We start from the raw sequence: 14,919 nt of genomic DNA, 5'->3' as shown, positions 1-14,919 counted from the left end.
TTGTCTTGGGAGGACTTTGGAAGCCGATGTTGGGCATGCGGGTGGCGCATGTTTGGACTCGGTGGTGGGTGGGGGGGAGGGAGGGCTGTTGCTTTTCGGGGAGAAGCGGCGGTTAGGAGCGCGAGCAGGAGGCACGTGTTGGCGCTTGCAGCGGACGTTATTTTTTAAAATAATGGCAGTTAAAAGGAAGTTGGACGGCAATAAGAGAGCAGTTGGAGAAAGGCAGCCGGAGAGGAGGGCAGCCGACGACCGGAGCAGAATTTTTAAAAAGCCAATGGCGTGCGGAGGCTGGGTGGACGGCTCCGCAAAGCAAACAAGGAGCCAGTGGCTATAAAAAACAAGGTCATAAATAAATAAATAAAGAGCTGGAGGAAGGAAGAAGAAAAGACTGTGAGGCTTGCTTTTAAAAACCAATCAGCCCAGAAAATACATCAGAAGACCCAAAATTAAAAGAATAATGAGTGACAAGGAAGACCTGAAGTTCTTACAACTGGTCCAAAGCATCGAAAGAAAACGATCTGTTATATCCTTTGTAAAAAGTTTTAATTTTTTAATTTGAAAATAAAGTTAAGTGGATAACCTGAAAGAGTGGATATCAGAACGTTTACTTATTCTACTTATAAAAGCCTGACCTGTGAGTAGAGCTATTTGAGTGTTAAGTAAACAAAATCTTCCAGGAAGATATGGGTCATACCTGTGACTAACTTGCAACATTAGTTTGACCCGAATAGCACCCACCTAAGTCTTCCTAGGAGTCATGGACTCAAGGGAATCCCTGTTCACCACTTGGAATTTCTTGACCCCTTTTTTGGTTTAGGGGGAGATTTCTTGGTGATTATAACTTCACCCCCCTCCAACTTTGTCTTCTCTCTCCAACTATCTTTTACTGCACTCCCTTTTCTATCTCGGTTTTAAAGGATCGTCCTTTTAGTCTGAGATTGTGCCCTCTGGTTCTAGTTTTTCCTACGAGTGGAAACATCCTCTCCACGTCCACTCTATCCAGGCCTCGCAGTATCCTGTAAGTTTCAATAAGATCCCTTTTCATCCTTCTAAATTCCAACGAGTACAGACCCAGAGTCCTCAAACGTTCCTCATACGACAAGTTATTCATTCCAGGGATCATTCTTGTGAACCTCCTCTGGACCCTTTCCTATAACAAAACACATTAATCCATGTACAGCTGCAAATGATTTAAAGCTTTTGCAAACATTTCACTTACTCAAATGTGTAGCTGAGATCTTTGCTCTAGCTACAACCAGCTTTCGCCACAGAAATATCGACGCTGAAAATGAATTCATGTTTTCAGGATTGGAAAACTATGCATATCATCCTATACCAATCATCCCATATTGGTTTTATGATTTTCCTGTGTTTTCCAGAATATGCTAATGCACAAGAAGACAACAAAAACAACTAAACTGATGATATTTTGATTCACCATTACAGATCATTGTAAAAAGTGTATCTGCACTTACCGAAAGAGTATCTGGACAGTCAAATACACTGGACAAAAAGGTTATTCCAAACTAAATGCATGAAAAGCAATGCATATTGCATTGGTTATTCTGGACAGAAATATCGGTTTGCTTGGAACATTTATTTGTTCACATTGATAAAGTGATGGTTAACACTGAAGTGAGATGAATTTCTTTTAAACGTAAAACCATAAAACATAGAAGCAGAATTAGGCCGCTCAGCCATCGAGTTTGCTCTGCCATTCAATCATGGCTGATATTTTTCACATCCCCATTCTCCTGCCTTCTCCCCATAACCCCTGATCCCCTTATTAATCAAGAACCTATCTATCTCTGTCTTAAAGACACTCAGTGATTTGGCCTCCACAGCCTTCTGCAGCAAAGAGTTGCACAGATTCACCACCCTCTGCTGAAGAAATTCCTCCTCATCTCGGTTTTAAAGGATCGTCCTTTTAGTCTGAGATTGTGTCCTCTGGTTCTAGTTTTTTCGACGAGTGGAAACATCCTCTCCACGTCCACTCTACCCAGGCCTCACAGTATCCTCTAAGTTTCAATAAGATCCCCTCTCATCCTTCTAAACTCCAACAAGTACAGGGCCAGAGTCCTCAAATGTTCCTCATACAACAAGCTCTTCATTCCAGGGTTCATTCTTGTGAACCTCCTCCGGACCCTTTCCAAGGCCAGCACATCCTTCCTTAGATAACATGGATAGCAATGCACACAGTGCCCACAATAAAACAGAGAAACAGGAGAAATAATATTGTAAAGAAGCAGATATTGTTGAGATACAGAAATATCAGGACTGGGAATAAATTTTGCAGAGCACAACATATTTAGTGAAGATGGAGTGAGCAAAGAGGAGTGGAGTTGCTGCACTTAGAGGTAACATAACAACAGCAGAAACTATAAAACATTCAGTAAGAATTCATGTAGATAGAGGTAGAGAAATAAAGATATATCACACTAATAAGGACAGTCCATCATAGTGGAAGAGAGGTGGTGGACAAAATATGCAAACTAATTAAGGAAATGAATAATAAACATAGAAAGTAATCTGGGGGATTTCAGCTACCCCAAAATTAATTGGCCAGAAGAGGCAGGCAAATGGGTTAAAGAATAAAAATGGGTTAAAGAATAATGTTTTTACAATGTGTATAAAAAAAACTCCTTTCTAATCCACTACGTAAGAAACCCAACAAGGCGCGGCGTCATGTAAAGGTACTAGTCTGGGAGCTTTGATAACGGCTCCTTTGCCGTTCTCGCCGACCCGTTACTCCACAAGTCCGGTGGTGGTGGCGACACTGCGGATCTGGGGACAGTGGAGGAGGTACAAGAAGGTGGAGGGAGCGTCGGTCTGGACCCCGATATGCAACAATCACAGGTTTGTCCCAGGTAGGATGAATGATGGGTTCCAGAGCTGGCAGAGGGCAGGTATCAGAAGGATGGAAGATCTGTTCATAGACGGAAGCTTTCCCAGTTTGATGGCGCTAGAGGACAAATTTAATCTGCCACCAGGAAACGTCTTTAAATATCTGCAAGTACAAGCCTTCCTGAAAAAACAGGTAGTGGCCTTTCCGATGCTGCTGCCACTGAGGATACAGGACAGGGTGGTCTCCGGCACCTGGGTGGGGGAGGGGAGGGTGTCGGATATCTACCAGGAACTACAGGAGGCGGAGGAAACCCTGGTGGAGGAGCTCAAGGGCAAATGGGAGGAGGAGCTAGGTGAGGAGTTGGAAGCGGGTCTGTGGGCAGAGGTCCTGGGCAGGGTTGATTCCTCCTCATCATCTGCCAGGCTCAGTCTAATTCAATTTAAGGTGGTCCACCGGGCACACATGACGGCAGCAAGAATGAGCAAGTTTTTTTTGGGTAGAAGACAGTTGTATGAGGTTGAAGGGCAGCCCTGGAAACCATGTCCACATGTTTTGGGCATGCCCAAAGCTCAGAGTGATCTGGCAAGGGTTTGTGAGGGCAATGTCCAAAGTGTTTAACACACAGGTGGTGCCGAGTCCAGAGATAGCGATCTTTGGAGTGTCAGAAGACCCGGGAGTTCAGGGGGCAAAAGAGGCCGACGTCTTGGCCTTTGCCTCCCTAGTAGCCTGGAGACGGATTTTATTAATGTGGAGGGACTCGAAGCCCCCGAGTGTAGAGACTTGGGTTACCGACATGGCTTGGTTTCTCAGCCTCGACAAAAATAAAGTTTGTCTTAAGAGGGTCCACGCTAGGGTTCTCTCGGAAGTGGTAGCTGTTCATCGACTTTCTCAGGGAAAATTGAAATGTTAGCAGCAGCAATCCGTTTGGGAGGGGGGGGCGGGTGAGTGCTTCATTGGGATGGTGTGGGAAGACTGGGTTGTGTGGGGTAATGTCTATTTAATTGTTATTGTATATTCTCTTTTTGCACTATGTTAATGTTCACTCTAGTTTGTTTTGTTATCGTGGTTACTACTGTTTTATTATGAAAATTTCTGCAAAACCTTAAAAAATCCATGCAGATAAGAGAAAAAAGTATGGCAACTTCTGGCCAATAACATCTGAGGTGGTACGGTGGCACAGTGGTTAGCACTGCTGCCTCACAGCGCCAGGGACCTGGGTTTATTACCGGATATGGGTGACTGTCTCGGTGACTTTCAGAACGTAGGCGCAGACCCAATGGGTCAAATGGCCTCTTTTCGCATAGTAGGGATTCTATGGTTCCATTCTAAATCAGCAACATGGGAGTTGTCCGTTGGGCCTGATCACGCCATGTTCTGACAGGTTCTGACTTGTAATGAATTTGTAATTACATTCTACATTCAAGATTAAATCAGCAGTACATGGGAATCTCATGGCACCCAGTTCACATTCATTTACAGGTGGCATGTAAGAGTTGGTTTCTTGGAGTTGTGTTTAAGGTCAATGATTTTCCTTGTTTGACTCGGAGGCATGAGGGAGAGGCGCAGGAGAATTGTAACTTGCAAGGTGGAAGAGGGATCCAAGAGAGGATGGGGGTGGGATTGAGAGCAGGAGGAGAAGATGCAACAAAAGAGGGTTCTTGCTGGTCAACAACAGAGGCTGCAGCAGCAGGGAGCACCAGAAGGGGAGGCTGGTCAGGATGCATGGAAGGCATTGCAGATGATAGGGCCTATCCTGTCACTGCATTGTCAGGAAAAAAAACCTACCTGCAGACGTGGGAGAGGCAATGTCAAAGCTGCCCCAGGAAGCGGTCCCTGGAATATATGAAATTGTGCAGCAAGGTCTGCAGCCATATGGATTTGGCAAGAATTTCTATTGGTCCTCTAGGTGACTGCAGGCTCAATTTCTGTTGCTAGCAGTACCTTCCAGGGCTCCATAGGGATGCATGTGGCATATCACAGGCTGTCCCACACAGCTGCATAAAGGAGGTGACCAATACCCTCTTCTGTTATGTGAATGAATTCATCAATTATCCACAGATGAAGACAGCCAGACAGCAATTATATTAGGCTTTGTAGCCATCACTCATTTCTAAAATGCAAGTAACCAATGGCATTAGTGAATCGTAGGGGATTTCACTCATTGAATGTGCAACTGGTCTGCAATGACAGGCAAAGAATAATGCATGTGTCGCTTGTTTCCCAGAGAGCCCTTTTGACTCATATTGAGCGATGTCATGGATGAGGTAATGGAAGACCTTTGCGAAGGCAATGAAGACCTCAAGGAAGAGGCAACAGAAGACCTCCAAGGAGGCAATAAAGACCTGAAGGAAGAGATGTAGAAGACCTCAGAAGGAGGCAATAGAAGACCTCAGAAAGTGGATAAAGGAAGCCCCCAAAAGGAGGGCAATGAAAAGCCACAGAATGAGGGTAATGAAAGACCCCACAGAAGGGCACTGAGAGATTTACAGAATGGAAACAAGTCAACACTTCGTCGGAGTCAGGCCTGACCAATGGGGAAGCCAAAAGGGTTTGGCTAAAATTAAGATAAGTAGAAATGAAGGTTCCATTTGGTGAAATGTGTATGTCCAATGATGGACTCTCCCCGGAAGAAATGCATAAGTCAAAAGAAATAGGAACTTTTGAACATAAAGAGGAATCAGCAAAATTAATTAAAGCTCGAGAGAAAACATAAAAACAAGATGAAATGACAGAGCAAACTTGAAAAATAAGTTGCAAAAATTTAGAAAATTAAGCTAAGAAGGAGAAATTAATGAGACAGTGTTGAATAAGCTGAACTGCATGAAACAAGCAACTAGAAAATAAGAACAAGTCCAATAAAGAATTGAATCAGGAGTAAAAGAGCTTGAAGAAGGAACATAGAACATAGAGCATAGAACATAGAACAGTACAGCACAGAACAGGCCCTTCGGCCCTCAATGTTGTGCCGAGCCATGATCACCCTACTCAAACCCACGTATCCACCCTATACCGTAACCCAACAACCCCCCCCCCCCCTTAACCTTACTTTTATTAGGACACTACGGGCAATTTAGCATGGCCAATCCACCTAACCCGCACATCTTTGGACTGTGGGAGGAAACCGGAGCACCCGGAGGAAACCCACGCACACAGGGGGAGGACGTGCAGACTCCACACAGACAGTGACCCAGCCGGGAATCGAACCTGGGACCCTGGAGCTGTGAAGCATTTATGCTAACCACCATGCTACCCTGCTGCCCCTGAAGACCTTGAGGTCCTTGAGGTCTTCATTGCCTTCGCAAAGGTCTTCCATTACCTCATCCATGACATCGCTCAAATATATGAGTCAAAAGGGCTCTCTGGGAAACAAGCAACACATGCATTATTCTTTGCCTGTCATTGCAGACCAGTTGCACATTCAATGAGTGAAATCCCCTACGATTCACTAATGCCATTGGTTGGTGCAGGAAGCATGACAATGAGGAATTAACTGAAGAGGTAAAAACATTGAAATTGACAGTAGACTCAGCAATTCAGAGAAGGAAACTGAGATTACGTGGCCGAATAAGATTGCTGAAATGGTAACACTTATAGAAAAGCACAAGAACCAATATGATAAAATGGTTGATGAAAAAGATGCCCGGTCCCTGTTTTTAAATAACACTTCCGCCTGGCGGAGATGGAGCATCGCAGGAGGCTTGTAATAATAATAATAATAATCTTTATTAGTGTCACAAGTAGGCTTACATTAACACTGCAATGAAGTTACTGTGAAAATTCCCTAGTCGCCACACTCCGGCACCTGTTCACGTTCGCTGAGGGAGAATTCAGAATGTCCAATTCACCTAACAAACACATCTTTCGGGACTTGTGGGAGGAAACTGGAGCACCTGGAAGAAACCCATGCAGACACGGGGAGAACATGCACAGCATGCTCAGCACAGACAGTGACCCAAGCCGGGAATCAAACCCAGGTCCCTGGCGCTGAGAAGCAACAGTTCTAACCACAAAAAAAAGTCAGGACTTAACCTTAGCTTGTAAAATGCCTATGTAGAAATTTAAAGTCAAAGCATGGTCCAACCAGATTCCGAGATATTTGTACGTGGAAACGCGCTCAAGCTCAGATTTATCAAGTGTTAACATTTTGTGATCACAGGTAGAGTAAGACTTTTTCCTATTAAACAGGATAAACTTTGTTTTAGTCGAGGTCTGGAGAAGGTGAAGACCAAAACAAGTTGGCCTGATTTAACACACTGAATACGATTAAAAACATATTTTACTTCCAATTCTGCCATTGGGAACGGTGTACCACGGATAATTACCACAGACTAACTGAAGGTTTTCCAGCCAGTCAGCTTCACTCAACAAGCCAGCTCCACTGTGCTCTTGCCTATTTGATCCTGGCAGGTTCCTCACAGCTGAGCGCCGACTGTTAAGTTCAGAATTCTAGGCTAAACCCTTAGCAATTCCCTCTTTGAATATATTTATTACTTGCCTGACAACTCCATGTGGATTTTTCGTTCATCTGAAAACCTGCCCAGGTTAAACCTAGAAGTGAATAGGATCATGTTGGGTTTCGACTAGACACCCCTTACGGCACTTGAATCTCTGCCTCATGTACCCAAAATCGCTGTCCCCTCCCCCTATCCCTCAACAGTTAAAATTCACCCAATATGTCTGGCATGGTCCTCTAGTAAACAATGGATTATTTACCATTTTGTCTCTTAATATAATTTATTTTACGTTTTGATAATATGTATAATTTGCTTTGCTTTTCTTAACCTTTAATTTTACTTTGGGAGTGAACTTGCTCTATGAATTACATTAAAAATGAATCAGAAATGTATTTAAATAACTATATAACAATATGTAGCTCCTATTTATTTTCATCAATTTTCTATCTTGTTTCTCCATTTTTACTTCAATTTGTTTGGCATATTTTCTCCACTGTGAATTGCTGTCTCACTTGTTGCTGTAGTTGACACCTGTTATTTCACCAGTCCTCTAAACTCAAGTGTTTGATTTAGAAATGACAATTGAGATTCTCAAGGAAACTAGATGATCAAATTCTTCTTTCGTCCCCCTCCCCCAACAAGAACTTGTGTCGTGATTTTGGAAATAATGTATCAGTTTTTAAAAATTCTTTCATGGAATACGGGAGTCGCTGGCCAGGCAAACATTTATTGCCCATCCCTAATTGTCCTTGGGAAGGTGATGGTGAGCTGCCTCCTTGAACTGTTGCAATCACTGTGATGTAGGTACACCCACAGTGCTGTTAGAGTGGGAGTTCCAGTATTTTGACCCAGCGACAGTGAAGGAACAGCAACATAGTTCCATATCTGGATAGATGGGAATTTACAAGGGGTGAGTTTCCTATGCTGCCCTTGTCCTTCTAGGTGCTAGAGGTTGCAGGTTTTGAAAGTGCTGTCGAAGGTGAGTTTCTGCAATGCATCCTTTAGATGGTGCACACTTCAGTGGTGGAGGGAATGAGCGTTTAAGGTGGTGGATGGGGTGGCAATCAAAGTGGCTGCTTTGTCTGGATGGTGTCAAGTAGAGTGTTGTTGGAGCTGCACTCATACAGGCAATTGGAGAGTATTCCATCACACTCCTGACTTGTGCCTTGTAGATGGCAGAAAAGCTTGGGAAGTGAGGAGGTGTGTTACTCATCTCAGACATCGGAGCCTTTGATCTGCTCTTATTGCTACAGTATTTGTATGGTTGGTCCAGTTCAGATTCTGATCAATGGTAACCCCAGGATATTGGTAGTCGGGGGTTCATCAATGGCAATGCCATTGAATATCATGGGGAGTTGGCTAGATTCTTTCTGGTTGGAGATGATCAATGCCTGGAACTTGTGAGCAACGAATGTTACTATTTTTCAGCCAAACCTGAATTTGTGCAGGTCTTGCTAAATATGGGCAGCCAGCTTCAGTATCCGAGGATGTGTGAATGGCGCTGAACATTGAGCAATCCGCAGCGAGCATCCCCACTTCTGACCTTTGTGCTGGGTATGACTTCAATTAGTGGGAGTTTTCCCCCTGATTCCCATTGACTCCAATTTTATTGGGGCTCCTTCTACTATATTTAGTCAAATGTTGCCTTTACTAAGAATAATAATCTTTATGTCACAAGTAGCTCACATTGCAATGAAGTTATTGTGAAAAGCCCCTAGTCGCCACATTCCGGTGCCTGTTCGGGTACACTGAGGGGAATTCAGAATGTCCAAATTGCCTAACAAGCATGTCTTTCAGGACTAGTGGGAGGAAACTAGAGCACCTGGAGGAAATCCACGCAGACACGGGGAGAACGTGTAGATTCCGCACAGACAGTGACCCAGCCGAGAATTTAACCTGAGACCCTGGCACTGTGAAGCCACAGTGCTAACCACTGTGCTACCGTGCTGCCCATGTCGACGGCAGTCACTCTCATCTCACCTCTGGAGTTCAGCTCTTTTCTCCATGGTGTCCAGGAGGTTAGGAGCTGAGTCAGCTGGTGGAACTCAAACTGAACATCAGTGAGCAGGTTGTTTCTGAGTAAGTGCCACTTGATAGCACTGTTAATGACCCCTTCCATCACTTTACTGATGATTGAGAATAGACTGATGGGGCGGTAATTGCTGGGTTGGATTTGTACAGGACATAAGTGGGCAATTTTCCACATTGCCTGGTAGATGTCAGTATTATAGTTGTACTGGAACAGCTTGGCTAAGGGCACAGTGAATTCTGAAGCACAAATCTTCAGTACTATTTTAGAATGTTATCAAGTCCATAGCTGTTGAGATATGTAATGCCTTCAGTCATTTCTTCATATCACGTGAAGTGAATTGAATTGGCTGAAGACTGGCATTAGTGATGCTGGGGCCTTAGGTGGAAACCGAGATGGATGGCACTTCTGGCTGAAGGTGGCCGAAAATGGATGGCCTTTCTGGTTGTAAGACCAGACGGATCCTGTGGACATAGCCACAGGATTGAAGAATCCAGCCCAAGGACTCTGAACATTAACTGTTTATCTCTCCACAGATGCTGCTGAGTTTTTCCAGCATTTTGTGGTTTTAATTCAGATTTCTAGCATTTGCAGTATTTTGCTTTTATCACAGGAGTTGGTCACCTGGTCCTGATATTCAATGGGATCATGGCTGATCTGCAACCTAACCCTTTTCTTTTGGCTAACAAAAAACTTTCAATCTTAGAATTAAAATTAACAACTGATCTGCCATCAGTTGTCATTTGTGGAAGAGTGTTTCAAACTTATATCACCTTTAATGTGAGGCTGAGATTCTACTACACTTTGCATATTTCATGGCATGTCCGCATACATACCAAGAAATCCTCAGACACACCGGTAAAAGACATCGTCTATTTTGATTAGAGCAATAGAGAAATGTGTAAAACTCACCCATTGTAATGGACAGCATTCCAAAGTTACTAATGTATCAGGATCCATACACCACGGGAAAGAAGATCGTCCACCAGACAGCCAATGCTGAAGTTCAAAGAAGAACCTGTGATTTTGAAAGACAAATGGTGAACAGTCTGAGGAAATGCAAATCCTTGCTGACATGCATGACACACACACACCTTTTTCAAAGCAACAAAAGAGATCTATGGACCCTGAACACAAGGACCAACACCAGTAAGATCTAAAGATGGCAAGACTCTTCTCAAAGATACACAAAGATAGGCAGTTCCTCGTTAATATAGTGGTTCGTAGCCCCACATGGGAGGCATGGTAGCACAGTAGTTAGCACTATTGCTTGCCAGGGTCTCAGGTTCGATTCCCGGCTTGGGTCACTGTCTGTGCGGAGTCTGCACGTTCTCCCTGTGTCTGCATGGATTTCCTCCAGGTGCTCCGGTTTCCTCCCACAAGTCCGGAAAAACATACTGTTAGGTAATTTGGACATTCTGAATTCTCACTCCATGTAACGAACAGGCGCCGTAATGTGGTGATTATGGGCTTTTTACCGTAACGTCACTGCAGTGTTAATGTAAGCCTACTTGTGACAACAAAGATTATTATTATTATTATACATCCCTTTGTACCTGGCTTTCTTCAATCTCACAAAAGCCTTCAACTTGGTGAATTGAACTGCGCTTTGGAAGGTGCCACAGTAATATGGGGCGGGATTTTCCAGTATCCGGCGGGCGGGCTGTACCGGCTCCAAAGAGTGGCGTGAACCACTCTGGCGTCGGGCCACCCGGAAGGTGCGGAAACCTCCACATCTTCGGGGGCCAGGCCGGTGCTGGAGTGATTGGCACCGTGCCAACCGGCGCCAAAGGGCCTCCTTCAGCCGGCGTGTGTTGGCGCATGCGCAGGAGCGCCAGCGTGTCACCAGAACCGCTGGCGTGATTCCTGCACATGCACAGGGGGTTTCTTCTCCGCACCGGCCATAGCGGAGCTTTACAGCGGCTGGCGCGGAGAGAAAGAGTGCCCCACAGCACAGGCTCGCCTGCAGATTGGTGGGCCCCGATTGCGGGCCAGGGCGCCGTGGGGCTCCCCTGGGGCCGGATCCCCCCCACACCCCCCCCGAGGACTCCGCAGGCCGCCCGCAGAGCCAGGTCTTGCCGGTACAAACCTTGTGTAATTTATGGCTCCAGGACTGGCCGAAAACAGGTGGTCGCTCGGTCCATCGCGGAGCGGAGAATTGCCAGGGGAGCCGCTGACAACAGCCCCTGACCGGCGCGGCGCGATTCCCGCCCCCACCAAAAAACTGGTGCTGGAGAATTCGGCAGCCGTCGTTGGGGCAGCGGGCGGAATTCACGCCGCCCCCCCGAGATTCTCCGGCCCGGCGGGGGATAGGAGAATCCCGCCCATGGATGCCCACCTGCTAAGTTCACAAATCATCTGTCTCCTTCGTTGCATACAAACAAAGAACATAGAAAGGTACAGCACAGGAACAGGTCCTTCGACCCTCCATGCCTGTGCCGACCATGCTGCCGTCTAAACTAAAATCTTCTACACTTCCAGGGTCCGCATCGCTCTATTCCCATCCTATTCATGTATTTGTCAAGATGCCCCTTAAATGTCACTATCGTCCCTGCTTCCACCACCTCCTCCTGCAGCGAGTTCCAGGCACCCACTACCCTCTGTGTAAAAAAACGTGTCTCGTACATCTCCTCTAAACCTTGCCCCTCGCACCTTAAACCTGTGCCCCCTGGTAATTGACCCCTCTACCCTGGGGAAAAAGTCTCTGATTATCCACTCTGACTAGGTAATTTTGTAGACCTCTATCAAGTCACCCCTCAACCTACTTTGTTCCAGTGAGAACAAACCAAGTTTATTCAGCCTCTCCTCATAGCTAATGCCCTCCATACCAGGCAACATCCTGGTAAATCTCTTCTGCACCCTCTCTCTAAAGCCTCCACATCCTTCTGGTAGTGTAGCGACCAGAATTGAACACTATACTCCAATTGTGGCCTAACTAAGGGTCTATACAGCTGCAACATGACTTGCCAATTTTTTTACTCAATGCCCCGGCCAATGAAGGCAAGCATGCCTTATGCCTTCTGGACTACCTTCTCCACCCGTGTTGGCCCTTTCAGTGGTCTGTGGACCTGTACACCAAGATCTCTCTGTCTGTCAATACTCTCGAGGGTTCTACCATTCATTGTATATTCCGTACCTGTATTAGACCTTCCAAAATGCATTACCTCACATTTGTCCGGATTAAACTCCAGCTGCCACCTCGCCGCCCAAGTCTCCAAACGATCTAAATCCTGCTGTATCCTCTGACAGTCCTCATCGCTATCCGCAATTCCACCAACCTTTGTGTCATCTGCAAACTTACTAATCAGACCAGTTACATTTTCCTCTAAATCATTTATATATACTACGATCAGCAAAGGTCCCAGCACAGATCCCTGCGGAACACCACTAGTCACAGCCCTCCAATCATTGCTACTCTCTGCCTTCTATGACCGAGCCAGTTCTGTTTCCATTTTGCCAGCGCACCTCTGATCCCGTGTGACGTCACCTTTTGTACCAGTCTGCCATGAGCGAACCTTGTCAAAGGCCTTACTGAAGTCCATACAGACAACATCCGTTGTCCTACCTGCATCAATCATCTTTGTGACTTAGAACATAGAACAGTGCTGCACAGAACAGGCCCTTCGGCCCTCGATGTTGTGCTGCGCATTGTCCGAAACCAAGATCAAACTATTCCACTCCCTGTCATTCTGGTGTGCTCCATGTGCCTATCCAATAATCGCTTGAAAGTTCCTGAAGTGTCTGACTTCACTATCACAGCAGGCAGTCAATTCCACATATCCTAACCACTCTCTGAGTAAAGAACCTACCTCAGATATCCCTCCTATATTTCCCACCCTGAATCTTATAGTTATGCCCCCTTGTAACAGCTACATCCACCCGAGGAAATATTCTCTGAACGTCCACTCTATCTATGCCCCTCATCATCTTATAAACCTCTATTAAGTCACCTCTCATCCTCCTCCGCTCCAAAGAGAAAAGCCCTAGCTCCCTCAACCTTTCCTCATAAGACCTATCCTGCAAACCAGGCAGCATCCTGATAAATCTCCTTTGCACCCTTTCCAATGCTTCCACATCCTTCCTATAATGAGGTGACCAGAACTGCACACTATACTCCAAATGTGGTCTCACCAGGGTCATGTATAGTTGCAGCATAATGCGGCTCTTAAACTCAAGCTCCCTGTTAATAAACGCGAACATACTATAAGCCTTCTTCACAGCTCTATCCACTTGAGTGGCAACCTTCAGAGATCTGTGGATATGAACCCCAAGATCATTCTGTTCTTCCACATTCCTCAGAACCCTGCCGTTGACCCTGTAATCCGCATTCAAATTTTTCCCACCAAAATGAATCACCTCGCACTTATCAGGGTTGAACTCCATCTGCCATTTTTCAGCCCAGCTCTGCATCCTATCAATGTCTCTTTGCAGCCTACAACAGCCGTCCACCTCATCCATTACTCCACCAATCTTGGTGTCATCAGCAAATTTACTGACCCACCCTTCAGCCCCCTCCTCCAATTCATTGATAAAAATCACAAATAGCAGAGGACCCAGCACTGATCCCTGTGGTACACCGCTGGTAACTCGTCTCCAGTCTGAACATTTTCCATCCACCACCACCCTCTGTCTTCTATGTGATAGCCAGTTACTTATCCAATTGGCCAAATTTCCCTCTATCCCACACCTCCTTACTTTCTTCATGAGCTGACCATGGGAAACCTTATCAAACGCCTTACTAAAATCCACGTATACAACATCAACTGCTCTACCTTCATCTACACACTTAGTTACCTCCTCAAAGAATTCAATTGAATTTGTGAGGCAAGACTTACCCTTCACAAATCCGTGTTGACTATCCCGGATTAAGCTGCATCTTTCCAAAGGGTCATAAATCCTATCCTTCAGGACCTTTTCCATTAACTTACCGACCACTGAAGTAAGACTAACTGGCCTATAATTACCAGGGTCATTCCTATTCCCTTTTCTGAACAGAGGAACAACATTCGCCACTCTCCAGTCTTCAGGCACTATCCCCGTGGACAGTGAGGACCCAAAGATCAAAGCCAAAGGCTCTGCAATCTCATCCCTTGCCTCCCAAAGAATCCTTGGATATATCCTATCTGGCCCAGGGGACGTGTCGACCCTCATGTTTTTCAAAATTGCTAATACATCCTTTGTCAGAACATCTACCTCCTCCAGCCTGCCCGCCTGTATCACATTCTCATCCTCAAAAACATGGCCCCTCTCCTTGGTGAACACTGAAGAAAAGTATTCATTCAATGCCTCTCCTATTTCTTCTGACTCCATGCTCAAGTTCCCACCACTGTCCTTGACCGGCCCTACCCTCACCCTGGTCATTCTTTTATTTCTCACATAAGAGTAAAAAGCCTTAGGGTTTTCCTTGATCCGACCTGCCAAGGACTTATGCCCCCTCCTAGCTCTCCTGAGCCTTTTTTTTTAGCTCATTCCTTGCTACCTTGTAACCCTCAAGCGACCCAACTGAACCTTGTTTTCTATTCCTTACATACTATTCCTTTTTCCTCTTGACAAGACATTCAACCTCTTTTGCGAACCATGGTTTCCTCACA

General features: G+C 45.5%; 1 protein-coding gene across 1 annotated transcript in view; it reads right to left on the bottom strand.

The window, feature by feature from the left end:
• LOC119963039 (protein FAM184B-like) overlaps positions 1-14,919 on the bottom strand; it is a 595,873-nt gene that overhangs the window by 468,900 nt on the left and 112,054 nt on the right. The window contains exon 2 of the mRNA XM_038791545.1: positions 10,241-10,346. Within this exon, the coding sequence (XP_038647473.1) occupies positions 10,241-10,288 (48 nt within the window). The 5' untranslated portion in view covers positions 10,289-10,346. The remainder of the gene's footprint in view (positions 1-10,240; positions 10,347-14,919) is intronic.

This window comes from Scyliorhinus canicula, chromosome 3 (assembly GCF_902713615.1).
Source record: "Scyliorhinus canicula chromosome 3, sScyCan1.1, whole genome shotgun sequence".
NCBI lineage: Eukaryota > Metazoa > Chordata > Chondrichthyes > Carcharhiniformes > Scyliorhinidae > Scyliorhinus > Scyliorhinus canicula.
This window is presented reverse-complemented; position numbering and strand designations above follow the sequence as displayed.